The sequence below is a fragment of the Ciconia boyciana genome, chromosome 5 (genome assembly GCF_034638445.1).
Source record: "Ciconia boyciana chromosome 5, ASM3463844v1, whole genome shotgun sequence".
NCBI classification, from domain to species: Eukaryota; Metazoa; Chordata; class Aves; order Ciconiiformes; family Ciconiidae; genus Ciconia; species Ciconia boyciana.
Window position 1 is genome coordinate 82,297,694 of NC_132938.1, and position 27,482 is coordinate 82,325,175.

At 37.9% G+C, this 27,482-nt stretch overlaps 1 protein-coding gene across 11 annotated transcripts; it reads left to right on the plus strand.

Annotated features, from left to right (window-relative positions):
• Positions 1-26,485, plus strand: ZGRF1 (zinc finger GRF-type containing 1). 11 transcript variants are annotated; one of them, XM_072862949.1, is made up of 26 exons: positions 1-61; positions 1,300-1,378; positions 1,501-1,581; positions 1,705-1,761; positions 2,207-2,392; positions 2,759-4,961; positions 5,286-5,368; positions 6,050-6,148; positions 8,000-8,147; positions 9,124-9,782; positions 11,323-11,461; positions 11,995-12,179; positions 12,650-12,837; positions 13,438-13,577; positions 14,769-14,915; positions 17,021-17,135; positions 17,965-18,224; positions 19,507-19,612; positions 20,281-20,358; positions 21,227-21,374; positions 22,340-22,467; positions 22,802-22,925; positions 23,371-23,547; positions 23,668-23,802; positions 24,428-24,689; positions 26,099-26,485. In XM_072862949.1, exons 2-26 carry the CDS (start codon positions 1,340-1,342, stop codon positions 26,212-26,214), a joined length of 6,003 nt encoding a protein of 2,000 aa, XP_072719050.1. In that variant the 5' UTR covers positions 1-61; positions 1,300-1,339; the 3' UTR covers positions 26,215-26,485. The 11 variants fall into 11 exon arrangements, 8 of the variants coding, with proteins under 8 accessions (XP_072719050.1, XP_072719049.1, XP_072719054.1 ...); XM_072862948.1 differs by having other exon boundaries at positions 19,453-19,612; positions 26,099-26,483; XM_072862953.1 differs by having other exon boundaries at positions 2,759-2,852; positions 19,453-19,612; positions 26,099-26,412.
• Positions 26,486-27,482: the final 997 nt, after the last annotated feature.

The following is a 27,482-nucleotide window of genomic DNA, read 5'->3' on the forward strand; positions in this document are numbered from 1 at the left end:
GAAGTTTCGAACGCGGGGAGGGAGCGCGGCCGCCATCGTCCTGCGCGCCCGTCCGGGACAGGTGGGTCCCTCAGCCGGGGTGACAGCCCCCGCGGGTCGGGGGGCGGCTAAGGGCGGCGGGCGTCCCCGAGGGGCGAGCCTCTGCGGCGGGGCCCGCCCTGCCGCGGGGATGTGGTCGCTGTGGCTCAGCGAAGCCCCCGCGGAGGCGGCCTTGGGGTGAAGGCCGCGGTACTGAAGGAAATGCTTATGGCTAGTGGGCTAAAAAGGGCTGCCCGGGCCTATCTCGCCTGCGTGGAGAAAGTGGATTTAGCAGCTGTGTCTGAATGTGTGCTCCTATTCATCCCTCTCCCCACGGCATTCTGTGTTGAATTATAGTAAGGGTTCGCATTGATCCAGCTGGTTTTAATAGCTAAAGGAATAAATCTGTGTTCTTTAAGGGTGTCCATTTCCAAGGTTTCGCACCTTACTAAACAGCCGGGGACTGCCAAGAAGGTGGCAGCCGTAAGGAACAGCGTGAATCTCTCTCCCTTCTTAATATGGACTCTTTCTCACTAATCCGCAGTATAAGAGTAGCTGACACTCTTACCTAGTCTCTTGTGATCGTTTTCTTTGCAGTGCTGTTAACGGACTGAACTATGGTTGCAAGTGCAGCCCTCCAAACACGGATGCAAATTGTAGTACTGATCAAATATTATAAGCTGGTATGCACAGCAGTAAGTCACAGCTGGAGATGAGTTGCTTTTCTAATGATTTGTTCCTGGTCTCATCATCAAAGGCTATTTTAAAAGTTGTTGTGATCTAACTTTACATATGTAAAGAAGCTTGGCTTCCTGGGTGACTGGTTTTGAGAGTCAGTTATCGTTAACATGAATTAAGCATGCATGACCAAGACCAAGTCAATAAACTTGCGACAAAATTATTCTGTTAATAGCTTCTCCACTTTTTTTTTTGCTGCAAGTAAATGTGTTTAGGATAATTTGTTAATTCTGAATGATCACTGCAGTATGATCACTGGAGTTTTCACAGTTGCCAGCCATTCATTTAAATGAATGAATTCCCCTGAAAGTAAGAAAATATGTTGGCATCTGTAAAAAAAGCCATTTTTTTACCAGTAGTTTTTCTGTTAGATTATTATCAAGGTTTCTCTTTACAATGCCCACATCAGCTATACCCCACTGTTTTGATATTGTCTTGCATCTAGCTCTCTTCTTTTGAGGGATGGGAAAACAAAGTGATCTGACATCTATTTTTTTTTGTCAATACATTTCCTTCACAACTCTGGTTTTTCCTGTCTCTCAGGCTGTATGAAGATGTGAATATTTGTGAAATAAGCTGTTGGATGACTTTTGCCAAAGCAATGGCTTCTCAAGAATTTACTGTAAGTGATTTTTAACACTGTGTACAATTACGTAGAAATAAATTAAAAGACACTGTAGCTGCTGTATTATTTAAACATTTTCTTACTTATTACTATTTCAACATTTTACACCTTTATAACAGGTATTGTACACTCACCAAAAAATGAAAAAATCAAAAACGTGGCAAGATGGAATTCTGAGGATTAGAACTGGCGGAAATAAGGTGAAGAACTCGGATTGAATACCCTTGGATTTAATATCGTCAGCTACTGCTGGACTGTCAGTGGCAATCTAGCTGACCTGTGAAATAAAATTAGTTATTTAAAATTCTCTTTCTTCATTGCAGGCTATCTTGTTTGACGATAAAGGACAATGTTTGGAGAGTATTTTTATAAAATCTCAGGTATATTTTGTTTGGAGGGTTTTTTTATTTTTATGCCTGATTGTGGTTTGTGTTTCAGGAAGCATTTCAAACTCTTGTTTGGTACCTAAGGTAGTACTTTTGCTTATTTTGGATATGAAAGTCTGCTGCGATGCAAATAATGGAAAGCGAAAACGGCTTCTATTTATTGATAAGTCGTATTGTTTTTCCAGAACTAATGCAGAGCTTTTATGAAATTTTATTCCTTTTGGGTAAAAGCAGTGTATTAGTGATATATTAAATAAGCGTAACTTGAAGCTAAATGCTAATGCTTTCTAGAATATGTCTATTTTAATCTAAATATTTATATGGCAGCTGTGATATACTAGGTGTAAATGTCTGAAATTTTTACATACAAGTATTAAAACTATTTATTTATAAGACTGTTATTGTTTCTTAAATAGCACTGCTGCTTTCTCTTTTCTAGGTGAATGCTGGAGATAATTTAGAAAGTGAACGATATTTGATCACAGTTGAAGCAGTAAAAGCGAATGAAAAATCTTTTGAAGATCAGCCAAGGAAAGCAGAAACTCCAGCAGTGGATAGAAATGGTGTAAAACCCGGTGTCCTGCCTCCAAGACATCTATCGGTCGGCTTGAAAAGGAAGTTTACAGTATGTCTTTGTTTCAAAAGTTATGTCCGATGTTAACACGCATTTTAAAACACAAAGGGCACATCTTTTAACGAACGGTAAATATATAGATAATGTCTTCCTGCTTTTTTGGAACTGTAAGCCAGAGTGTGTTACTGGTAGCTATTTTTTCCAGTGTTTACTAAATCTGTTTGGTTTAGCAGGATTACTATGGCTAAGGCTGCAAGTGAAAATCGCAAGGGCTTGAGATTATTTCCATACACCTGTGGAATCGTCATGTGCTACTTGATCAGAATATATTTTGTGGAGTGTGTCCTATTTTCAACATTGGATTAAAAAATGTGAAGTTGATTTCTGAGTAGAATTAATTTAAAATTTCTCTCCTAGGGTTTCCAAGGGCCACGCCAAGTTGAAAAGAGAATATCAACAACGGAAGATGGAGAAAAACCAACGATATTGCCTTTATCTAAGCAGTATCAGGGTACTTTACCATCCAAGTTTTATATTACCTCTCCATTATTTTCTACGATTTGCAAGAAGGATGCAGAAACAAATCTATCTGCAGAGTTTGGTGAAGATGCGTGTACAGATAATGGTAGAGAACACATGTCTCTCTCCTCACTGCTTTCAGCTCCGTTTCTTGACAGATGTGAGGAGACAGAGAAGCAAGACTCTGATCGGTCCATTGTGAAGCCAGAATCTCCTCTAATTACTGGGCATGCCAAATCTAGTAGTCAGACAGCCAGCCAGACAGCAGTGTCACACAACATCAGGAGCACAGCACAGATAATAGCTCTTCTGAAGTCTAAACCAACACAAGGTTGCAGAGAGCAAACAACGTCTGAAGTCACAGAATGTCTTTCTAGGTTTCAGGCATCAGAAAACGCAGATAGTTTATATAACGAAAAAAGCACAACCCTACCTGCTTTTTCAGGCAAGCCTGCCAAAAGACTCATTCAAAATATTCAGCACCTGCCTTTTACGAAGGGAACTGTAAGTGATAAAAAGGAACGGAATGTTGAAATGCTTCTAAATTCAGCTGAACAACCTTGTGATGAAGAAGACACAGGACAGAGAGGTGACAAAAAGGCAAATAATTTTAGTCAAGATTTACAAGATCCCTGTAATACAAATAGTTGCTTCTTACCTGAATCCACCATAAGTAGAATGAGTGGCAGTCAGTTTGTCCCATCCTCGGGCAATGTTTCGTGTTCAGCATGTCCAATCACCTTTGGGAAAAATCTCTCCAGATACAGGGAGCGTTCAGTGACTAATGATCTTAAGGAGAATTCATCTGTGAAGTTGCAAAGTGAGCTTCAGCCAAGCCAAAATTCAGAAAGAGTGTCCAGTGACCTGGAGCTCTCTGTGGATGTAAGGTTGACGGAAATTGGAATTGTGAAGGAGGAATTAAGTACGCATGACAAAGACTGTGGTTCAGATGAAGAGGTGATGGAGGTTAACTTTAATCTAATGGAGGCTTTTGATTTTAACTACACAGACAATGAAGACCTGTGTGAAAGAGATGTGAGTAAGCTCACTGAAGGAGACGTGCTTTCACAAAGTCCGGATTGCTTAAAGGGAGAAGATGTAGCACAAAATAGTGCGTTGAGACTTCATTCTTGCTGCGAAGTAACGACACACCGTAAAAACAAAGAAGCCAAATGTTCAATGTTTGACAGAGAGAACGATGGAAATGGCTGCACTGAGAGTATACAGTCTCAAGTTTGTGACAGCAGCGTCGGAGATACAGGGAGAACTGCAGAAGACGCTGCAAACCAGACCAGAATTGAAGTGGAACTTTTGGGTGACGGACACAACATAAAAGAGATTAATGAAAGTCAATTAAGTATTGAAGCCACAAACGAAGATCTTGGTGGCTGTGCAGCGCGTACAATTAACGGCATGTCATGGATAACAAGCAAACACTCCGATCTTTTGCCTAGTGACACAAATGTTAATGAACCTCACCCTAAAACCAGTATGTTTGAGAAAACTGAAAGTATTTCATGTATTTCTACCAGCAGAACAATTTCTGCAATGGACAAAAAGACCAAAGAAGATGTTATACAGCTTGGATGCATGAAATCCCCAGATGTTGATGTAGAACACTTCTGGGGTACCAAGAGTGATGACATTAAGCCAGGTAGTCCTTTGCTGGCTTTGCCACAAAAATCAGATCCTAGCTATGGCTCATTCCAATATATTGCAGAAGACCATCGAAAGGTATTTGGCATTTCACATAAGGAAGATACTCTCCTTTCCAGAAGCTCTATCCATCCTTTAGGAAAAGGCCATTCATCTCCAGGGGAAACAGCAATAGGTGAAACTGAGTTTGAAAGCGTAGAGAGTTTAAATGCCTTTCGTGAAGCCCGCAAAGGTGAAAGAATAGGAATGGATTGCCTGAAATGCACAGCAGTGGCTGAAAATTCATCAGATCTCCCTGATTTGGTAAACAATATCGCTCTTCTAAGAGCTTTGGCTCAACATAGCACAGCATTAGAAAGCTTACAAAAGATGGAGGAAAATAATAGCATATTATATGAACCAGAGACTTCTAAAGAGATATTTGAACCCCTTGTGAAAGATGAAGGTTAGGTCAGCTTCTATTTTAAAGTGAATTCTGTATGACTGTACTGATTTGACTTATGTACTTTTATCTCTCCTGCTGCACAATTCATATTCAGAAATCATACTTTTGGAATGATGTGTTATGACAGTTCCCTCATGCAATTTTTAGCATTTAAAGCAACGATGCGGGCTCCAAGTCTGTGTCTTTGTTTGCTTTAGTTTAGTTAAATCCAAACTGTGCAATTATTTGCATGGGTAAGGTTTGCAAGCCCAGTAAATATTCAGATGTTTTCATGTAAAAAGAATACTATAACTGTAACTTACTATGCTTTTCCATCTCTTGTAGCTATAAAACAGTTTACAGAAATGCCTTACTCAGAAAGTATACAGGCATCTTCATGTTCATACTTTGATTCTTCTGGCCTTATGGTAACCAATTTTTGACTACGTATATCTATACAAGATAAAGCCATTTTCCACCAGGCTTCTTGAATAAAATTCTTGGTTTATGAAACCATGGAGGTTGAGCTAGAAATTGCTTAGAGGCATCGACTAAGAAGCTGATAGGAAACAGATGATGTCCTCTTGCAGACCCTGTTGCTAATAAATGTTCAGGAGGCCTAATGTATGACAAGAAACTTAATGCAAATTCTAGTATTTAGTTACATTTAATATCACATTAGTATGTCTGCTACTTCTCCTTCTCTACACCATCTTCTTCTACCATCTATTTTTTCTTTTCTTTCACTATCTTTTTGAATGCATGGTTTTCCTAGGAATTTTAGCACTTGTGTTGAAATATGCTGGTAAATCTGTTTGTGCTTGATGCTTCACATTGATGTTTTTGTCCAATGCTATTAATAGTCTTTTTCTTCCAATCCGTCCAAAGTGAAAGAAAGATTTTAGATGAAATTCTTCTTTTCCCTGTCCCGTTTGAAAAGCAAACATAGTTTCTTATCCTATCATGGATTGTTCTGGCTTCCAAATAAAAAGGCTGTAATTTAAAATGCTTTCTCTTGTATAAATACAAGAGATTTCTTAGCTTAACTTTTCACTTTAAATCATTATTAAATTGTTAGACTAATTAGCTTTTGATACTTTTATATGCAGCCCAACTGTGTGGACAATTTATTACACAAAACAGAGGCATGTCTTCTACCAAGAGCAGCGGCCCAAAGAGACCCTAGGACATCTGGCTGCCAACCAAAGGTACAGTTTCTGTGGAACTGAAGTATAATGAATAGTGTTTCTTAAATTTCAATTCAATGGTTTCCTATTTGCAATAAATTACAATAAGTCCTAATAAATATTTAATCAGTCTCATAATGGGCTTCTCATCACTTTTTTAGTACATCTCATCACTTTTTTTAGTACATTTGTCTGTGGGAAGTTTTCCATTGAGAGTTTTAAACTCAAATTTTACAATACAAAAAGAAGACGAAACATACTACATCAGAATATCAATTTTCTGTTGACAGAGATTTGTGCAAAGACTTTATTGCTGCTGAGTTGCAGGAGTGCGAGAGAAAGAAAGAGAAAAGCATAGATGTTTTTTTCTCTTCTGCAGTTTCCAATAGATTATTGCCGTTGTACGTACGAAAAGTACCTTTCTTGACTGTAGATAGTTCCAGAACAGTACTTATTTTCCATTAATGAGAATTCCAATATATTGCGTAGCCTGTTGCATTTCAAGGGCACCAAGTAAAGGGATCAGCAGCTAGTGAGGTAATGTTGAGAGCTCCCTGCTCACAGCTAGGATGGCAGCAGTACCCAGATAATATGGAGTTTGCAGCTGAGAGATTTTTGTCACCCCTGTTTTCAAGCAATTACAGCCTTTCTGACTTCAGACAGGTAAAACAATTTTTTCAAAATTATTCTTACTAACCTTAGTGCAAGAAAGAATCCTGTAAATGTAGGATAAAAGAGAGTTCATTTTTAGAATACTACGGTCATATCAAAATCACTAAGAACTGAACGTAGTGCTTTGTGGTTAGAACTTTGCAGTTAGACAATTATTTTTACTCACCTTTGTCACAGGAGTATGCATTTGCAAGATGTAACTTGTTTTTTCCTCTGCTCAGTTTCACTTTGAAAAATGTACATGGTCATAATGTGTGATATTAAACAGAGATTTCTTCTAGAGAAAAGTGGCAGAGGGCTTTTATAATGATTGTTTCCTGGTGTTAGCAGTATAATATTCACCTCAACTGGATTTGAAATTTGCTATATAATTGTTAGAGAGTTCCAAAGCAAGGGCTAAATCTTGCTTTCTTGGATTATAATTCTGTTCCTCCTGGATGCAAAGAAACATGGCATGCAACATGAAATAAAATATTTTTTTCTCATGCAGTATATATTTCAGTAGTTAAATAATGGAAGAAAAGTGGTGTTTCATTTTTTACTTCCCGAATGGGCTAGAGGTACTGAAGAATTATATCTAGAAATAAGATTTAGAAATAAGATATTTAAAAATAAGATTCACACAAAGATAATATTTATATAGAGGATAAACAGTTTAACTTCTAACAAGTCTTTGCTTATACATTTTTCGTAAAGTCTCCATGTTCAAGAAGTCTTCATGAGGATAATATGAACTTTATCAGAGAAGAGAATTTTCCAGAGAAGTCTAACATTATTAGAGAGTCAAGAATAGATCAGTCCCGTAAGTGAAAGTAAAAGTAAAATGGCAGCAATTGGACTCAGAACAATTATTCTGCGTGACTTCTGTCCTTCGCATATTTTTCCTAGCATTGGCATTGAATCTGTATTCTGAAGTTCCACCACGGACAATGTCAAGCTCACCTTCACATTCTGATTTGAGACAAATGCAGGGGACTTCATGGGAACCTGACAAGGTGTGAACTGACCACCTCCTCTAGCTCTTTTTGGCTTTATTTCCTGTGTGTTCGTGGTAGCAATTTCTTATTTTTGAAACTTTTACCTCAACTCTGAGAGACATTTCAGTTGTTTAGAATGATGAGGGAGAGAATAGTGACAAAAGAGCTATAATCAAGTTTTTTTTCTGGTCATTCACTTGATGTGTTAATTCTTCATCTGTAGATTTCATCAGTAGAACTGACATCCTCACTTGATCCAGACTCTACAATTTCTCCAGCTTCAGGAAGCAAGGAAACTATTGGAGACATCCAGGAGCCCCTGATACACAGGACCTTGCCAAGTGAACCAGAACTTTCAGAGATTTTTTTCAGTAAGAAATTATAGTTTATAATTGCACTTTACAATATTTTTGCTAAAAAATCTTTGAGGATTTTTTTTTTTGCTAAAGATCTTTGAGGATTTTTGAAGCACAGTGAGTTGCCCTGTAAAAGGCAGTTACCCTGGGTGCTGAGATATGTCTGGGTAACTACAGAGTTGGATTTGTGTTTGTCACGCTTTTTTCATAGTGGGGTGTGTTACTTTTTTCAAAGCACTATTTTAAACATTGTTTTCCAAATCAACTGAATTAGCCTTGAATTCCATGCCCCCCCCAATTATATTCTCGTGAAAGAGACTTCAGAAGAGTGATTTAATTTTATGAAGAAAAATCAGCTTCTAGTTTGGGGGAAAAAAAGGCTGTAAGCTAAGCTTCTAATTCATACGAATGTTTTAATTTATTTGCCTGCTTTTAGTTTTTTTCCATATTCAGCTGTCCTCTGACCAACTTCTGGCTGACACCTATCAATGACTCATTTGTTATTGATAGTGAATCTACGCAAAAGGATGCTTGTGGTACTAGAAGCCTATTTATCTTCATTGGTTAATATTAATTTACACAGTTTTGTGGGTGATCTTTGTGGGAAAAGGAGCAAATGTTAAGCTCTTTGTTTTCCAGTTGGCAGCTATTACTGACCTACCAAGAGTTATCAGATTAATGACCTCCAAACACAATAATGTTTAAATAATTTCTACCTAACATTTTCTTTTATACAAGTAGAGTGCCTACAGAAATGCGTTCTGAATATAGGGATTTCAGTATGAAAAGAATCACAGTTGAAATCACTCACGTCATATGGAAATTTAGCGTGGTACTGCACAGGCATGATGCAAAGAGCTTGCCAGTTAGAAGACAAGACGTAAAAGGAAGAACTTGGAATTCTTTCCTTATCTTAGTTTTTTGTACATCTGAAGTTAACGTGCCATCCGTAAGTGCTACAAGTTGCTTGTAAGATGTATTTGTGCTACAGCACAGGAGAAATCCAGCTATCCAGAAGAATTCAACCTCTCAAGATTCAAACCCCCAGTTAAACCACGAAGTCCATTTGTCACTCTTCCTGCCACTGAGAAGATTCCTGACGCGGTTTGTCCGACTGACAGCGAGGAGGTCCAGCAATCTTTCGGCTCTTCAGTAGTCAATTTACGCAACAAGTCAGCGGTATTTCCTATTAGTGCTTTTGGCCCTGAGGATAGAAATTATGAAACCTCTGTGTTTGGAGAGTATACGGAAGACGGACAAAGGGAATCTGTACAACCAGTGTTCCCTAATGTGACTTCACAATGTAGACAAAGCAAGTGGCTAAAATATCAAAACAGTGCTCGGTGTGACTTGATAACTCAAAACAGCGATGACAGGGAAGTGACTGATGACATCTGTGCTGAGAACGTCCTTGGAATGCCGCTGGGTGACACAGGAGAGAGCAGTGCTGCGAATAAAAGTGCTCCCGGCTCTGCCCCTCTACTGACAGCAAAAAGCATGCTTGGTAAATGCTGGGCAAATAGCAGCAACCAAGATTTGATTTCAGAGCGGAAGTTACTTTCTCTGCACTTAAGTCAGACACCTTTGGCCGAAGCAACACAAAAGGTGTTAAGTCATCTGAGCTGCCACACTGTAACAGGAGACGGCCAGGTGTGTAACTGTTCAAGCAAATACAGTTAGAAGTGACAGAAACACATTTTTCTGGACAAAGTAACTGCATTTACCTGATTTCCTGCAAGATATTATCAGTATGATTGGATGAAATGTTTCTACATATGTAGTAACACAAAAGAGTCTGGGCTACAGAACAGCAGCTGCTAATGTGTTTTTTTAAGTAATGTGATTAATCCTTTGTAAAGGTAATTCCTTGGCGCACATGGTGCCAGATTAGATTTTTAATCTGAATGTTGATGGCAGGAAGATGAAATAAAAGCTGTTGGGCTGTTTTGTCATCGACAATTGGTAAGAACGTGTTTTCAAGAGGCGGTTTTCTTAATTGTGAAATCAGCATCGTTTTAATGAACACTTGCTTCAAAGCAGTCTCTGATTTCAAAATACTTTAAATTTCTTCAGTTGTAATTGTGGAAAAGTAAGTTTTGGCATTGAGTAAGCACCTAAAAAATTAGCACAGCTGTTTGTGACCAGTAGCCTGTCTTAAACAAATGGAGTAAATTGGGGAAAAAAAACAAACCAACCACAAGGCAAGTTTTAAAAGTTGTCAAACGGCTGTGTTTGAGAGTTAATGAAAATGTTAGATTTTTCCTTTTTTTTTTTCATGATGAAAACTTAGTCTGCTTTGTTCTCTAGTTCTTTAAAACTGTTTGTACAGTAAAATATTCATGTGAAATAGAAGTGTGGAAATAACTAGTATATTTCATATACACACTGGTATACACATGGTGTGTGTTTACATATATATATACATCTATTAAAAAATCCATATATATTGGATTTTAAAAAGCTTCTGAAGAGAGTTATGATGATGCCCACTGCAGCGTAGGTAGATGGAAGAAGCTCCTCAGGACTAGCTGGGATGCAGGCACAGGGATACCTTGTGGTACGCACGCTTTCCACAAAGCTCTCTAGTCTGATTCTTCTTTCCCTAGCCTTGTACTACCTTTGCTATAGTTTCATCTGATGGATTTATTTCTGTGCAGAAATGGTGTTAAAAATGGGGTTTGTGTGCTCCTTCCCTATGTCTAGGGCTGAAAACATGATTCTGAATTACAAAATTTATACTCTAAAGCCTTTGAAGGTATTATCTGTGTTGTTATAAATGCAGGCTCTTTGTCAAGGGGCACATTTTAACTTCATGGTGCATCCTAAATGGCAGTCCAAGCTCTCTGCTGTACCTCCAGGTGTACTTAATTTTACTCCTGTTGGCAGTCCTATTGAATACATGCTCCTGTACTTACAGTTAACCAAGTCTGCAAACATTTGTGCTGAAGGGGATTTGTATTTTGCTTTTAGAAAACTGATTCTTCATTGACAGTCTCCATGTTGCAGAATGAGGCCCTGATTTTTTTTCTATTTGCTTGTACTTATTAATGAAAGCACAATATATAAAAGCAGAAAACGAAAAAGAGATGAAAATGGATAGGTTTTGGCATATCTGTACAGTAGCTATTTATCAAATTTTGTCTCATTCAAGCTTTTGCAAGTTTTAACAGTTTATTTTTCTGTTTTTTAGGACATAACGATTTCTGAGTTGTCTTTTCCTAATGTGGATAAAGTAAAACATGCTACTCTTCCTAAAAGAAAGATTTCCATACCAACTGTATTTCAGTCTCACGTTCACTACAAACAGATTTTTAAAGCTGCTCTGACAGGTACGTCTAACACTGTGCTATGTAAAATGCTGTCGTTTTTAAACAGTGTGTTTCTGAAGCTTCACAAAGTAGGATGAGAGGGAGAGAGAGATCATCAACATCATCTATTGGAACAACAGTGTGCATTTGGGTTTGGATATATATACTGAAATCTATTCAGTCTATACCCAAAATTGCAAAGACAAACCAAAAGACCAATACGCTTCTGTTCAACTACATAACCTTGTTGCCTGTTTACCAGTCTTTAGGTTCCTAGCTAAGCTTTTTGTTTGTTTTTTACAGTTCTTTAGTGTTTGGATCATTTGGAGTCATATAAAATGTGATTTGAACGAAAGTAAGACAGTTAGAACAACTTAATTGCATGTGCAATATGGGAATTTTGCAGGTCAAATGGTTTCTTTTAGGACTCTGATTTTGATTTAGATTTGGGATTGAAAGTTTCAAATGAAAATCTATTTGTTTGAATGTTGTGTACTTGTGTAACCGTTTTAAGGCTGTACTAATTATTCTTTTATTCTCCTTTCTATGTCAAGAGCAATTAAACATAATGCTATTTGAGTTGTCGCAAAGATTACACAATGCTCTTTCAAAAGTGGATATATCATTTTACACTTCATTGAAAGATGGGCAAAGTGAGAGCAAAGAAAGCTGCGTTCCACTCTGCAATCACATGCATCCTGCTAAGCTTGTTATGGTTAAAAAAGACGGTCAAAACAAGGTGCTGCTTATTCCTTGTTTGTTTATAGTTTTGGGTGTTTTGCGTATAGACCCTATTGCGTGAACAATTACAGGACCATTCTGTATGATTTACGATTGCAGGTTTAAGTGATGCGTTATAGAGATTGCTTTTAAGATCAGTTGCGGTATCCACTAGTGTCCAGAACTGTTGATGTAATAGTTTTCTCCATACAGAAACAGCTTTATATATGTAGAGAGAAGGACCTGAATTTATAATTTTCTAGTTTATAGGGGATTTCTGCCAGGTATGATTACACACACTGGCTTCAGAAGCTGAGAGTGCTGGGAACACACTTGTGTTTTTCAGCCAAAGACAGTGAAAACACAGGAGTTTATCTGATTATTTCTATAGCAGGGAGTACTGGTCCATTGCTTTACATTTTTTTTGGCTTGTTTGTTTTAATGTGCTAATGGTCTTTTTTTTTTTTTTCCTCCCCCTTCCCTTCCTAGGGTCGTTTGTTCTATACCTGTGGTGCCCCAAAAGCTGAGCAGTGTTCGTTTTTCAAGTGGATAGAAGATGTGAACCCTGCACAGATAAAATCCAGACCTAGTGTAGTGCTTCACGATATAAAAAGTATTGGGACATACCTCCGAAGTCAAAAGATTTCTCTCTATGAGGGATGCCAGCTTTTGGTGAGGTATTCTGAAACACTATGTGCTTCTCACAAGTGCTATGTGAATTGCAGGATTTATAAATATTCAAGTAGCCATGGATTTCAGTAGCGTTTAAAAGACACTTTCACTAACTACGCTTAAAGAGGCTACAGTTCTGTGTAGAAATGTAACAGCCATATTAGTGAAGGAATAATATTCACAGCAATGGCATTTCAGGTCAGCACTCTTCAGCAGGAATCAAAACTGCTTACCAGCAACTCGATCAATTGCTTAATGAAATCCCTTATCATTGTTGCATCTAAATTACTGTTCATTTAATGTTTCGTAAGATAATTTGTTTTATTCTCTCAGTCATTCTAATTTTAATGTTAGAAGTTGTATCAATGGCTATTCTGTGCTGCTTAACTGTAGGGAGAACAATTTAATTACGGCTGAATATGAGAGAAGTATTTTGCAGTCAAGATAAATGTATTTAAAACTTAGGAATGTAAGATGATGAACAACCACCAAGATCTGCAATGTATAATTTGGTCCGATCTGTGGTGGAGCTTTCTTATTTTTGGTGGTGAATCCAAAATGTGCCAGTTCTTTACATACTTTTTCTTAAAATTACAACTTAACAGGAAAGCCTTTGAAATTCAAACACAGCGATGTAGTAAGTTCAAGAAATTTAAGAATACACCTGCCGGATTTGATGGTGATTCCAAAAACAAATTATACCTCAAACTAAGCAGAAAGGAGCATTATTCTCTCTATAGCAAAGGTAAGCAAATCTTAAGCATCAGAAGAATTGTCCGTGTCATGTTGTGCCTTTTTTAATTTGTAATCTAAAGAGAAAAAATGAATCCTATTTTTAAACTCCTGACAACCCTGCTAATTCAATTCTCATTCTAGAAGGGCAACGAAGTATCTCGTTAATTCATCTTTGCTTGTAAATGTTCCACTACCTTAGAAAAATAGAAATTCCACATCCTTGGGTTTGGAGTGCGTTAAATCTGGGAATCGTGACATTTCAGGAAAGCCCAGTGTTCAAATAGATGATATTTAAGGAAAACTTGAAGTAAAAATTAGTGTTTCAGTAGTTGTTGCGTATCTCTTCTAAAGTAGTGAAATGTCACAAAGTTGGAGGACATTCAGCGATTTGATCCAGGTAGCCTCAATAGTTCATTTCACTTCAGTAATTTTTGAGTTGATACCTGTATCTTCATAGTTTGTTCACTTTGCTGTTGAAAATGATACAAAGGAAATCAGGCAGAAAAACAAACGTGTTTGTCTCTGCACGCTTTATGTACAGACTGAAACGTTCTAACAAATCAGGGTTTTGTAACTTTAAATTCTGCAGCTCTGCATGGGCAAAACTTTTACTTGTGTATGATAATTTTTGATCATTTTTGTTACAGGCAAATAGCTATGCACCGTTATTGCTCCTAACTTTGACATCTCCCTTGCTGTGCTCTGCAATATATGGTATAGGAATAGGGTAGTGAGCTTCAGTCTCATCAGGTCTGCCAAATAAACCAGAACATTTGCAGGCTCCAGTATGTGTTGGTTTTGAAAGGGAAGAGAACATGTACGTTTATTTCAGTACTTGCTATTCATTGGCAAAAGTGTGGTTAAGTAGATTTGTAGTATACTTCAGTGATTCGTTCCAAATACTCTCAAAATTGATAATGCTTCAGATTTGTCAAAAGTCAAACGCTGCTAGGTGCACCGGCAAAGAACTTTACAGTTACTATCAATTTCAGACATTAAGTACTAGAAGAATTGCAGATTATTTATTCATTCTTTTAGAACTGAACTAACACTTATCTAGCACTTTCTAATACCTCCTACTTTCACATTAGCGGTGGTTTAATTTGCAGCATAGTAAATGCTGAGCTATTTTGTCCAGCTTCATTTTCTTTAAAAGATGGCAGTAGAAGAAGCTTATGAGAACTCTGTATTTTTTTGACAGATGATATTTGGGTTGTTTCAAAGACTCTGAACTTTGATCCCCTTGATGCTTTCATTGCAAGTAGTGCTTTCTTTGGACCATCCTCCAACAATGAAGTAGAATTACTACCACTCAAAGGCTACTGTCCCTCAAACTGGCAATCAAATAGTGAGTTCTACACCAAATAATTCAGAATTGGGGGAAACAGCTACTGGGGGAAAAATCGGGCCAGCAATGAAGGATGAGATTAGAATTTCTCAAATCTCATACATGATTTTATTCACAGTATTTTTTTTTTCCTTGTATCTTTAAATATGGAATTTGAATACAATACTTAACGCAATTAAACTTGCAAAGTAGCTGGTAAGAAATTCTAAATGGGTGACGAAGAAATGAGGATAATATAAATAATGTAGGAAATAATACAATATAGAATGCAAATTGACTGTCAGTGTGTAGCTAACAGGAATATGTTGTTACTCTCCTTGAAAAACAAACAAACAGAAACCCCAAACAACTCACTATGGGAAGTCTATATTTATATAAAAATCCATGTATTAAATCTGTGATTTGGCTGTCCCGATGTTCCTTTCTGTGCCTTTGTTGCTACAGTCTAGAATGACTAAAAAAATGGGTGTTTCAAAATTCAGACAAAACAAATCTGTCTAGTTTTAGTTCTTTTCATCATTGTATTTTAAAAAGAAAATATTACTAAACCTAGCACTGATGGTTTTTAATGAACTGCTGACCTTTTTCTTCTTTAGCAAGCTGTTCCTAACTAAGTTGCAGCCATCTTTCTTTTTGGTTTTAACATTTTTGATTGGGGTATTTTTGTAATATTTGGTCATCAGTGTTTTGGAAACAGTAAGGTTACTGGGCCTTAACTGCAGAGAGAAACAGTGTGGGTCTGCTGTAGATGTCACAGAAAAATGACAGATGTGCTGCCAAACATGATGCAAAAGTTTCTTATTTTTGCTGTTGAATTCAGCTAAAGTTTTGGGTTTGTTTTGGTTTTTTTTATAAAGGAAAGAGATAAAGAATGTGTTGTGTAGTTGTTCCGGAGCCTAGTAATAATATATCTCTGCTTACTTTTTTTTAATGCAATATGAAAATTGTGTGCTTGATCACAAAAGGCTTTATTCACAGCACTTAAGCTTATAAGGGTAAATTGAGTGTTTTAAGTTAACAAATCAGTCTTTTTAGGCTTTCTGTGTAGTCATTAGGGAGAAAGTTCCTGCAAAGCACAATTCAGTGAGCCTACGTTAAACTCCTGTTTTGAATTACATTCAGAAGACTAAAAAATACATTAAAAAAAAAAATACAATGGCACACAAGTTCTTTGTGGGCATGCATGCTATCAAAATCATGGGCTTCAAATGCAATTGGAGGTTTGGTTTTGTTTGTTCCCTGAGTGTGAATTGCAGGACTGCATCTCTCGAGCAGTCAGGGTCTGGAAGAGTTAATATATAGCTTTTCAGCCTTAATGCTGTTGAATCATGGCTTTTTTTTTTTCTTAGGAAGTTTTTGGTCCTAACTTTCTTTCTGATCATAAATACAGGTTATTTCATAATTCTATAACCATTACTAAACTAAAACCCTAAGTTGTATGAAAATAAAGCTTTAAGTAATGTTTAGTTGTTGGCAGTAATAAACAACAGCAAAATAGAGGTATGTGGGTTACTAAACATATTAGAAACCTGTTACTTAGGCAATCCCTGAGCCCCAGAACCTTAGGAAACTGGCAGTGAATTCAGAAAAATATAATTGAATACTCGTTCTGTTCTTATACTCTCCCCCAGGCATCCACTTTTGTACACTTTGGAAATAGGGTAGATGGAACTTGAGTCTGGCCCATTGGAGGTGTTCTTATGTTCCTGTCTTGTCTTTTTGAAGAAAACATCTGCTTAGCTATTGTGATATAGGCAGTTTGCTTACAAAATTCACCTCCTAAACTCCAAAGCCTTCTAAATATCTCTAGTGTTTCTAAAACAAGTGAGGATTTTTATCTAAGCTTCCTTCCCAAAAAGTTCCTAATGTTGGGATCACAAATACTTCAAAATAACGCACGTTGAAAAGAAGGGCTAATAGGTGTCTCCTCATCTATAATATTCAGTCAGACATGGTAGTTGGGTTAACTTGGTTTCTGGTACAGGAGGCTAATTGCTCTTTTGGCATTTTGTAATTCATCTATCTAGCTGATTTGAAATTTTGGTTAATTTCTCCCTCCCCCCCCCCCCCCCCCCCCCCCATTTATTTTTCTGCGACCTTTTCAGTGTTCGTTCATGCCTTGCTGGTTTGTAATGCCAGTGGTGAGCTTACATCGTTAAGAAATATGGAGGAGCACTTCAATCCAGCTACGTTACCACTAATACCATATCTACTAAAAATGTAAGTTACTGTTTCAGTGATGCTGTGAACATACAATATGTCAATAGGTACAGAAAAAACCCCAACAAAAATACTGTTGAGTTCGCCCTATTAAAAGGTGGATGAGGAAAACTAAAATCAGAAAAACAGTGCAAGGAAAGAACTGTTGACAATGCAATTTTCATTTATGTGGAAATGAAAATATATCAGTTGCTTAACTCTAACTCGATTGCAAGGGTTTTTTTCTTAAAACTTACCTGCAGACCACGTTTTACAACCTAGAGATTAATATTGGGCATTATTATGACCATTAGACTGATAGAACAGTCGCTGACTGATCTGTGTTAAGGTATATGCTTCACAGGGGTTCAGGGGAACTGTTTTTCCTTCCCAATTTTTAGAGTCACTTGACACAAAACCTAAAAATAAAATATTTTCTTGAAGAACTGGAGGCATATAGGGATATTTCCAAGGCTGCTTACGATTCTCTGTATAAAACAAGTAATTAAATGAATCCCTGCTACCTCCGACTGCATTCTTCTGCCACTCTTAATTCTGTCAGTCTTGCGGCCTTGGAGTAAGTCAGATTGAAAGCATTTACATACAGCAAGAATGATAAAACTCAAAAGCCTGTCTCATATGATCCGGCTTTCACGCAGGGAAGTAATAAGGGGCAGGAATATACAGCCCAGGTGTATGTCAGGGTGCAGGGGGCAGCAACTTGTTATTATGTCAGCTGCTAAAGCCTCAGCATTTCAATGTCAGGTGAGTGAGAATCTCAGAACCATGAGATACAAATTATACATATGCAGTATTATTCCGCAACTTTGGACCTTCGTATTTTTCTTAGGAATTTTGCTTCTGAAAATGCTACTAATAGAGTCAACAAAAGAAAATTTATTCCACCTGCCATCAGTCTGAAACGCACAATGATGTACGGGCCTGTCAGCAGTGAAGTGGCAATGGGACTAGCTAAAAAGATGATCCAGACGTTCTCGTTGAACCCGGATCAAGCTACATCGCTGATTCAGATAGCTCAGATGATGACCTCACGTGAAAATATCAAACCAGTGGAAGAACATCAGACCTTCCCTATCACAATCATACGTGGTACATAGCAATTAAGAGTGACATTTGCTGCTATTGTATCTTTGCAAAAATGCTAATTAATATGTAACGCCAGCATTAGTGCAATATCCCTAAATTCTCTCAGTGATGAAACAGCAGACTTGTTCCCTTAATCATATATTTACAATTCCGGGCAGATTTAAAGGGAGATTCTTATGTCTAGGTAAATGTTGACTTATTTTAAATGTAGCGCAAAAGATGAGCTTGAATAAACTGCCTCTCTGTATGGAATATCCTTTTAAACTCTTCTGTAACGCTGCTGTCCTCACCTACTTCATGCATTTCCTGAAAATTCATTTCTTGCCTGAGGCCCCTCTGATAATGACCTTGACTTTGTAACATCCATTCTATCAGCAACAGAGCTTTTGATCCTTGAATTTGCATTCTGCCTTTTGGAGGATTTTACATAAGTACAGAGTTCTTTGCTAGCAAGATCGATAGACAAAATCAGAGTTATTTAGTGTCTTCTGCTTATTTCTTTTCATATTAAAAACACTTTTTGTCATGTATCAGCTTTGCTAAATTGCCATATAAAATTTTTTCTATTACACATTATTTCTTGCTGTTTTATACTTTCTTCTATCTTTGTTTTATCCCTTTTCAACATGTACAAAAGGGCTAGTAACATCTTAGTTCAAAGATTTTTTTTTTAAATCAGTATTGAAAAGCAGTTACGATAAACATAAGTTTTCAGATCATGTCAAAGTAAATACGTTGACAATAATGACACTTTTAGCACGGATACCGCTAGACTTAAATTGCCTTAGCTTTTGTTAGGCTGTCAGGCACGTTAATCTAGTTTGAAGTTATTAGTCATTGCAGAATAATCATCTCTCAAATTACTTATTCTGTACCTGAGGACATGGTATGAGGGATGTGCATGCAGATACTTGTACTTCTATTATTTTAATGTACCGATGAGACTCCTTAGCAAGTAATACGTGTATTCAACCAGAAAACTTAGGAAAAACACCTTAGCTTCTCCTCTTCTGTGGTTTTTTGTAAACTTATTGCAGGCAGTAAATGCGAAGCGTAAGGCAACTGGTTGCCCCTGGATACTCAGAGCTGCTGGAGCGAGCACATGCAATGTTTTTACAGGAATCACAGCATAATCTTTCATAAGCTAAACTTCAGTTATAACAATTGATTAAAACTGTACTTTCTAGAAAATTGTCACTTGTAACTTTGGCTTTTTCTTCCAAAACACCAGGTGTTTTTGGAGCTGGAAAGAGCTATCTGCTGTCTGTTGTGATCTTGTTCCTAGTACAGCTCTTTGAAAGCAGTGAAGCTACGGAGGGTCCAAGGCCAGCTCCATGGAAACTTCTGATTGCTTCTTCCACTAACGTTGCCGTTGACAGGATACTGCTGGGGTAGGTTACTGAGATTTTTACAGACTATTGTTCCAAAAACAATAATGCACTTAGATGGTACAGATAATTGTGTTGATATTTCCAGTATAACACTTCAAAAAGATTGCATTCTTTCCCAGGAAGGTGTCACACGCGGGCTTTAATTTTACCCTTGCTCCTTTGCACAGCATGCATATGCTGTAAGACTAGGTGCGCGAATTTCCACAAGACTAATATTGGGCTCTACTCTCATCAAATTTACTCTTAAAATCCATCATCACAGAAAGCAGTATTGCTCAGGAATCTTTAGGAAGTAGCGGTAGGGGAAGGAGGGATGGCAAGAGAGGGAGAGGCAGAGAGAGTCAGATTTGGGGAGCTTCAGCATGAAGCTAACATGAAATAAAACTCATGGTTTGGAAGGATAAAGGAAGGAATGGAAAGTCCAAGTGGAAGACTGTTTATCAGAGGAGAATCATAAAGGCATTACGCATTTTTGAGACAAATCATGATGAGGTAATTTATGTTGCTTTACTTGAATTGTGGCTCGAGTTACTTCATCTGGTTAATCGCAGAAGTTAGTGTTCTTCAGTGTTCTGATGTGTTTGTTAGCCTTTTTAGAACCACTTTCAAATTTTTCATAATTTCTTTTTTACGTTTCTGTAATGTGTATCATCTCTTTTTCTTTGAAGTCTACTTGATCTCGGATTTGAGGATTTTATCAGAGTGGGAAGTATTAGGAAAATCACCAAAGCAATTCTTCCCCATAGGTAAGAGTCTTAATCTTTGAGCAATCTGAAGTGATTCTGAGATTCATGGTAGTACGCATGCTGTAAAATTACTATTTTGAGGTAATTCAAAGTGTGATTGTAATATGCCTATCTCAGGGTTCCCCCCACCCCAGCATGGGGGAGAAATTTTACCTCGATTTGGGAATGTCATTTGTTGCTGAATAGAGCTAATGCTTTTAAATGGGAAGTAGTAGAGGAGAACAAAATAATGGCAGTTACAGATTTGGGAGTTTACACAGGGAAGAAAAGAAAAGCAAAACAGACAGACTTGAAATAGGTATATACTGCTGTAGTGATAAGAACTAGGAGGAAGTAATCATAAATTTAATGTTCAGAGAATTAATGGTAACAACTGGTGAATTCTGTACCACTTACCCAAGTTATCTTTGCTACAGTGTTCTGGGGTTTGTCCTTTAACTCCTTAAAAGTAAGCAATCTACATAGTACTCTCAACACAATTTGAGAGAACAAAGTAAAGTTCAAGATGAATAAAGATTAAATTTCCATGCCTTGGTGTCAGTAGCATACTGGTATAAAATGGCATGAGAATGAAAAACTTCTCCTCGGTTCTACTCCACTCTGACATCAGCTGTGTACTTGGAGAAGGCATTTACTACACGTATGTCTCTGGTTGGGGTGGTAGGGTCTGAGCTGGTGGGATAAAGGTCTGTTTTAAAACAGGTATTATACTAGTCTTTCTCAGCTGGATGCGGGATAGGTTAGTACATTGTTGTAAAGTACTGTTACGTGTAAAGTATGGTTATTTTTCTATACTGGGTGTTCACTGAACACTGAAAGCACTGTTATTTTCAATGGTTGTAATGCATGTTATAAAATCTTTTTGAAGTTTACATGCTGGCTCAGGAAATGAAAATGAGCAGTTAAAAGAGCTGCTTGCTCTCATGAAAGAAGATTTAACTCCAGTTGAAAAAATATATGTAAGGAAGAGCATTGAGCAACATAAACTGGGGACCAATAAAACTATACTGCAACAGGTACAGTCAAAGTGACGGGATGGGAAAGTGGGGATTTGCTATGTCTTATCCACAAGGCCCAGCAAATGGCAACTGGGAATCCCCCCTCACACCTGCCAAGCTCCCAGTTTTGAAAAATAAAATTAATGTCAGGACGAGGACAGGTTTGATTCCACAGGCAGAGCTTAGCGTCTTACCTGTGTATGATTTCTCCGAGTTGAACTTGCAGTTCCCGTTTAGTGATATTTTATGAGACAGAAACTCTTTTTGAACTTTACTGCAATCTGATTTAATATTACCCATCTAGTTTACGAGGTGGGGAGAGAAAAATTTCTGAGCACAGCTAGTCTGCGCTGTCACCTTGAAACTAAAATTTATATCGTTATAAAGGTAAAAGGTAAGGACTGAGCTAAACCTATCCTAGAGTTGAGTATTGACTGCCAAGAAGATTTCAAATGTATGTTAAGTAACTTTTCATCAACGTATTACCTTTTAAGATTACTACTTCCTGTAGAAAAATAGTCTCAATTTCTGGTCTTTCCAGTTATTTGCCTGTTCTCCCAGCTTGTTGTAGAGCAATTGTAACAAAGCAGATCTGAGCAATTTGTTTCTTGTGCTCACTGCTGCCACTTTTGCTGCTGGGGGCTCAGGTGGTTTTGGAGGACTGTGTAATCTGAACCCTCTCTGTACCAGACCAGATCTGGTCTTAAAATAGATGAATCTGTGAACGATTCTAACGTATAAACACCCCAAGCATAAGAAATGGTAACCTTGGATCCATCTCCGTGCATGCACAGTGCCTTTTACTGGAAGTTAAAACATAATTCTTTGAGACCCAGTGAGTATGACGCAGCATGCAGTAGAACGGCTAAAAATTAATTTAGGTGTATTCCACTGCCGAAGCCATAGTTATGTACTGCACAGAGATTAACTGTTAAATGATCTTAACTCTTTGTCTACCCATTTTGCCCACACTAATAACAAAGGTAAAAGTGGTTGGAGTGACCTGCGCTGCCTGCCCCTTCCCTTGTCTGAATACCCTTAGGTTTCCTGTAGTGATGCTGGATGAGTGCAGTCAGATGACTGAACCTGCTTCTCTCCTTCCTATTGCAAGGTACAGCCTTCCTTTTGTGTTTCAGCAGAGAAATAACTTTTTTAAGTTAGCAGTGACACAACCTCAAATAATTGCCAAACTCGCACGTCTTTTTAAGAACATGAACTCCGAGGTCTCACCTTAGAAAGCAAGAAGAGTAACTTTAAATTGAGGCCTGCTCTTAGGTGCCTTCCTTCAGTTACCATGTTATTTTAACTGTGGAAAGAGGGTGATGGAGAAGGGAGCCTCATGGAAAGCTATCTGTGATACATAAACACAGCACACGCTTTCGTTATGAATAGTTTGACATCCTTTTTAGAACTTTTTGTTCTTATTTTTTAACATTCTTGTTTAGGTTTCAGTGTGAAAAGCTAGTCCTTGTTGGAGACCCTAAGCAGTTACCACCAACTATTCAAGGGTCTGAGAGTGTTCATGAAAAGGGATTGGAGCAGACTCTCTTTGACCGGCTCTGCTTAATGGTATGTACTACTAACCACATCTTGAGAGAAGATGGAGGGTGAAATTGTAGGTCTGCTGAAGTCACTAAAAGAGTTCGGGTTTAGATGTCAGAGCATCAGTGTTTCAGCCTGTTCTTTAATTCAGCTGATTCCATTCTATTGCGTTTCTCCGTAAATGTTATTTTTGCAGTGCATGGAAATTTGTAAGCATAACAAATGTAAAACAAGAACGGGTTGAAAAACAATGACAGATTCTGCCTTGTGATCTTTTTGTGCACTTTTCAATCCAGGTAGAAGAATCAGGGGCTACAGTATTTGTTCTAACTTTTGTTGAAGTGAACGTATGAAGGTTAAGCCAGCTAACTGCAGGAATTGTTCCACTTATTTCTTGTTGGACCTAGCTGGCATTGCAAAATATTCAGTGATTCTTTTTCCCAGTCACACTTTCTATATCATAATTCTTTAGGGACATAAAACAATACTTCTTCGGACGCAGTACCGATGTCACCCTGCTATTAGTGCCATAGCCAATGAGCTGTTCTATGAAGGAAATCTGATAGATGGTGTTTCCGAGAAAGATAGAAGTCCTTTATTGGATTGGCTTCCAACGCTATGTTTTTATAGTGTTAATGGGGTAGAACAAGTAAGTTTTTAAACATTTCTAATATAAAAAGTGAATATTGTCGTTTTTCCTCCATTCTATTTCTTTTTGCATTCTGCTGTTTGTGAGAGCTAAATTGGAAATCTTCTTCCCTATTTGCAGATGGAAAGAGACAACAGCTTTTATAACGTGGCAGAAGTTCATTTTACAGTCAAGCTCATCCAGTCTCTGATTGCAAGTGGGATAGACGGATCTGCAATTGGTGTGATTACTCTTTATAAATCACAGATGTGTAAGGTTTGTATAATGCATCATCAATAAAACAGCTGTCTTGGATGTATTTGTTTATTCTAAACATAGGCTCTATTTCAACTAGCAAGAGTCAACTAGAAGTGAGAAGCAAATGCTGGATAGGTAAACTAGAGTTCACCCTAATTTATCTTATTTAAAAATACATATTTTTTTCTCTAAGATTATTAATTCAAATATATGATTAAAAAAACCCTTTCCGTTTGTTTTCCTTCCACATGCACACTCAGAAAATTGGCAAATTAAATACTGCATAGTTTTCATAAATGAATTAGGGGCTGTTACAAACTGGTATGTGTGACGAGGACAGGTAAGAGAGGCATGTGCTTAGCAGGGTTGGAGTGGTACCTCACCCAGTCATCCAAGGCATGACATGGGCTGCTGGGATTAGTAAGGGAAAGCACTGGTTGTTGCCACGCTGAATGCACCAGTGTTTTGTCAAATACAGGTTCACCGCGTAGCGTTTTCCTGTGATTAGCCGAGGTTTTACTGCCATTGCGCTCTCTAGTTTCTTAGTTCGCATCTCGTGTAGACTCAGACTTGAGTGCGTTTGCTCAAGACAAGTGACTGCGAGTAGCATAACTCATCACCATCCATATTCATTTGTCTACAGATTCAGAATTTGCTTAGTGGCGTACACTCCGAGGCTTTTGAAATTAAAGCTGTCCAGGTGTCCACTGTAGATGCATTCCAAGGAGCTGAGAAGGAGATCATTGTTTTGTCGTGTGTAAGAACAAGACAAATTGGGTTCATAGACTCGGAAAAGAGAATGAACGTTGCACTAACGAGAGCAAAGAGGCATTTGTTGATTGTTGGAAATCTGGCCTGTTTAAGTAGGAACAGACTGTGGGGAAGAGTAATTCATCACTGCAAAGGTAATATTTTCTTCTCCTGTATTTTTGAAACCATGCAGCTCATCTTCTTTAATTAAACTATGTATAATACACTTCATATATAATAGTGTACATATAGTAGACTATATAAAGTATATAGTATGCATACTGTATAAAACACTATATTACACATAAAAACCACTATATGACACATAAAATATAGTATATTGCAGGAAAATGCAAGTATTTGCAAGCGTGCAAGTTGCATGTTTGCAGTTGTATCTGCAAACTTTTTATACTTGAAGGGGATTTGTTATCCAGTAATGGGACTTCTTTTTCTTCTTTTGATGCCATCAGCCCCACAAAGAGCACGCTGGTAAGGAGAGTTGAAACCCATTACTGTGTTTCTTGTCCTTTCCCAGTTTGTTTTTACGTAGTAGACCCAGGCAGAAACAAGTTACAAATAAATTTGTCTACACAGCAGTATTTCTGAATAGATAGGACTTAAATAAGGGGAAGAAAAATGCATAGCGTCTTTCTGCAACTAGGGGCTCATTGGTTTGGGAAGGTAAATTTTGAGCTGCTAGAAAAAAAACTATGCTATTGGAGATCAGCTAACTCTACCAAGTCATTCCCAATTGCTTTGTTTACAGGTCACTGGCTTGTGAATAGACATGTTTGTTTTATTGGACCACAGAGGGCAATACAGTTTCTGAAAATCAGTTTTTTACAGTTTCCACATATTTGCTATGACGTTTACTGCAATTGGGTATTTACATATTTGAAAGCTAATTAATCCTGCTTAAAAAAAAAACCAAACCAAAAAACCTTACAGTGCCTGTCTCCACCCTTTGCATGAAGGTGTTTAAAATGCCTCAACAGCCCCTTAGTTCTGTGTATCTCCTTCCTCTCTGTGGTCCGCATCCTTTGGAAAGAGGTGTCACCGTTTCTCCCTTCATTGGCACTTGAATTAGTCCCCTTTGGAATGGGACAGTTTGTATCTCAAAGCATTAGTTACATCTCATCATGAATTCTTCCCTGGTGATTTTCTTTGAACTAGAGAAGCGAGAGATGGGATAGTGTCCAAATCTCTGAAGTACATTCAATAAACTTGGGCTGAGTCCGACTCCCCAGCACCCACTGAGGCTCCCTTTTGGAGGGTGTTAGGGCCTTACCTGAGCAGATACCACAAAGGGAGCGCTCGGTCTCTAAAGCAAGAGATCACTGCAAGAATAGGTGGCAAAAGAGCAATTATTTTATTTACCTGCTTGGTTGACATCAAAGGAAGCATCTCATTAGTGGTTGAACTCTGAAGAAGACAATTTTCAGAGTAGAAATATTATAGCCATTTGATAGGCTTGGGGAAATGGATGTTTGCATCCCCACAGACTAATTACATGATGGATGCTGTAAAGGGAAATGTAATTGTTCCTGTTTATTGCTGCTTTTAGGATGGGAAAATGGATTACAACATGTAAGCCAGTGTGAGCAGCAGCTAAACAACATTCTTCGGTGTTATTTGGAGAAACGGAAGGAAGAGGAACAGAGTAAGAAAAAGGAAAAATAAAATGTGCACCTATTATATGAAGAAAATATGAATTGCGTGTCTATAAAAATTATCAGAACGATTGCAAATCTAATATTTAATGTGGGAAATTTTTGTTTGTATCCCAGTGCGCTGATACTTGTTTTGAGCCCTTGTTTGTATGACTAAAAATGAATAAAGTGACTTTATCTGCTTGATAACTGAAATCCTTTTATACTTACAAAGTACCTAATTGTATTATTAGTCTTTCATTATTCTTCAGATTAGATATACACGTAACATCATAGCTTAGAACAATTCTGTCATCTTGCGTATTTACAAATTGGTCACATCCAGGAAGGAGCATGGCTGAAACAATTAAAAGGATAAATAAAACACAGAGCAATTTCTTCAAAGAAATATTACATGTCCTGGGTCTATTAAATCTTTGGATGTCAAAATGAAATGAGAACCAATTGACCTGTATCTAGATTTTTTTTTTTTACAGGTTTTAGGATAAGATCACTCAGCTGTGTTTCGAAACCACAAAAAAAAAAGGATGATTGGATTTTGGTTTGCAAATTATTTTGGTTTGGAAAAAGAGTGCTGTTGTGTCAGAAATGCTCCGACAAGAAAAAAAGTTCATCAGCTTTATCATGGCAAAAGTTTGTCCATAGGTTGTCTCAAAGGTGTATAGAGGAGGCTCAGCGGTTAATGTGTGAACAGTGGAGAGAGGTGGGCTAAGCCCAGACATCATAAAATTTCTAGATGCTGCTATGCTGTTCAACTTCTTCCAGAGAAGACTCAGGCACTCGAGGGCCTGCCACAGAGCAGGCATCCCAATAGCACTTAAGTTTTTAAAGTAATCTTCTGTTTTCCTTTTATGCAGCGTTGGAAATAAATCACCTGGTGAGGAGCTTGTTGCATTCAGTGACGCAGTTGTCCCTGGGAAGAAATCAGAATTGTGGGAAACGCTGAACTTCAGAACACTTACGCGAGCTAACGATGGGATGGGTCAGCCCAGGATGACGTAAGGAGAGGGGACAAGGAGGAAAGAGCTTATCTTAAGGAAGCTAATTGAGGTTCTTGCTACGGTGTGGGTTGGGAGTGGATCCGTCAGTGAATTGGACCAGGAATCTCATTTTGCTGCCCTGGGTCACTCTGGAGGTGAGGGTCAGTGCTGTAGCTCTAGCAGCCGGTGCTCGGGCAGCCTTTGGGAAGGACCTCGACAGCTACTACTGCCTCGCTATGAGGGGAGAGGGAGCAGTCTTGCGGAGGGACAAGTTACGTGGCCTCTTGTGGAGCTTCTT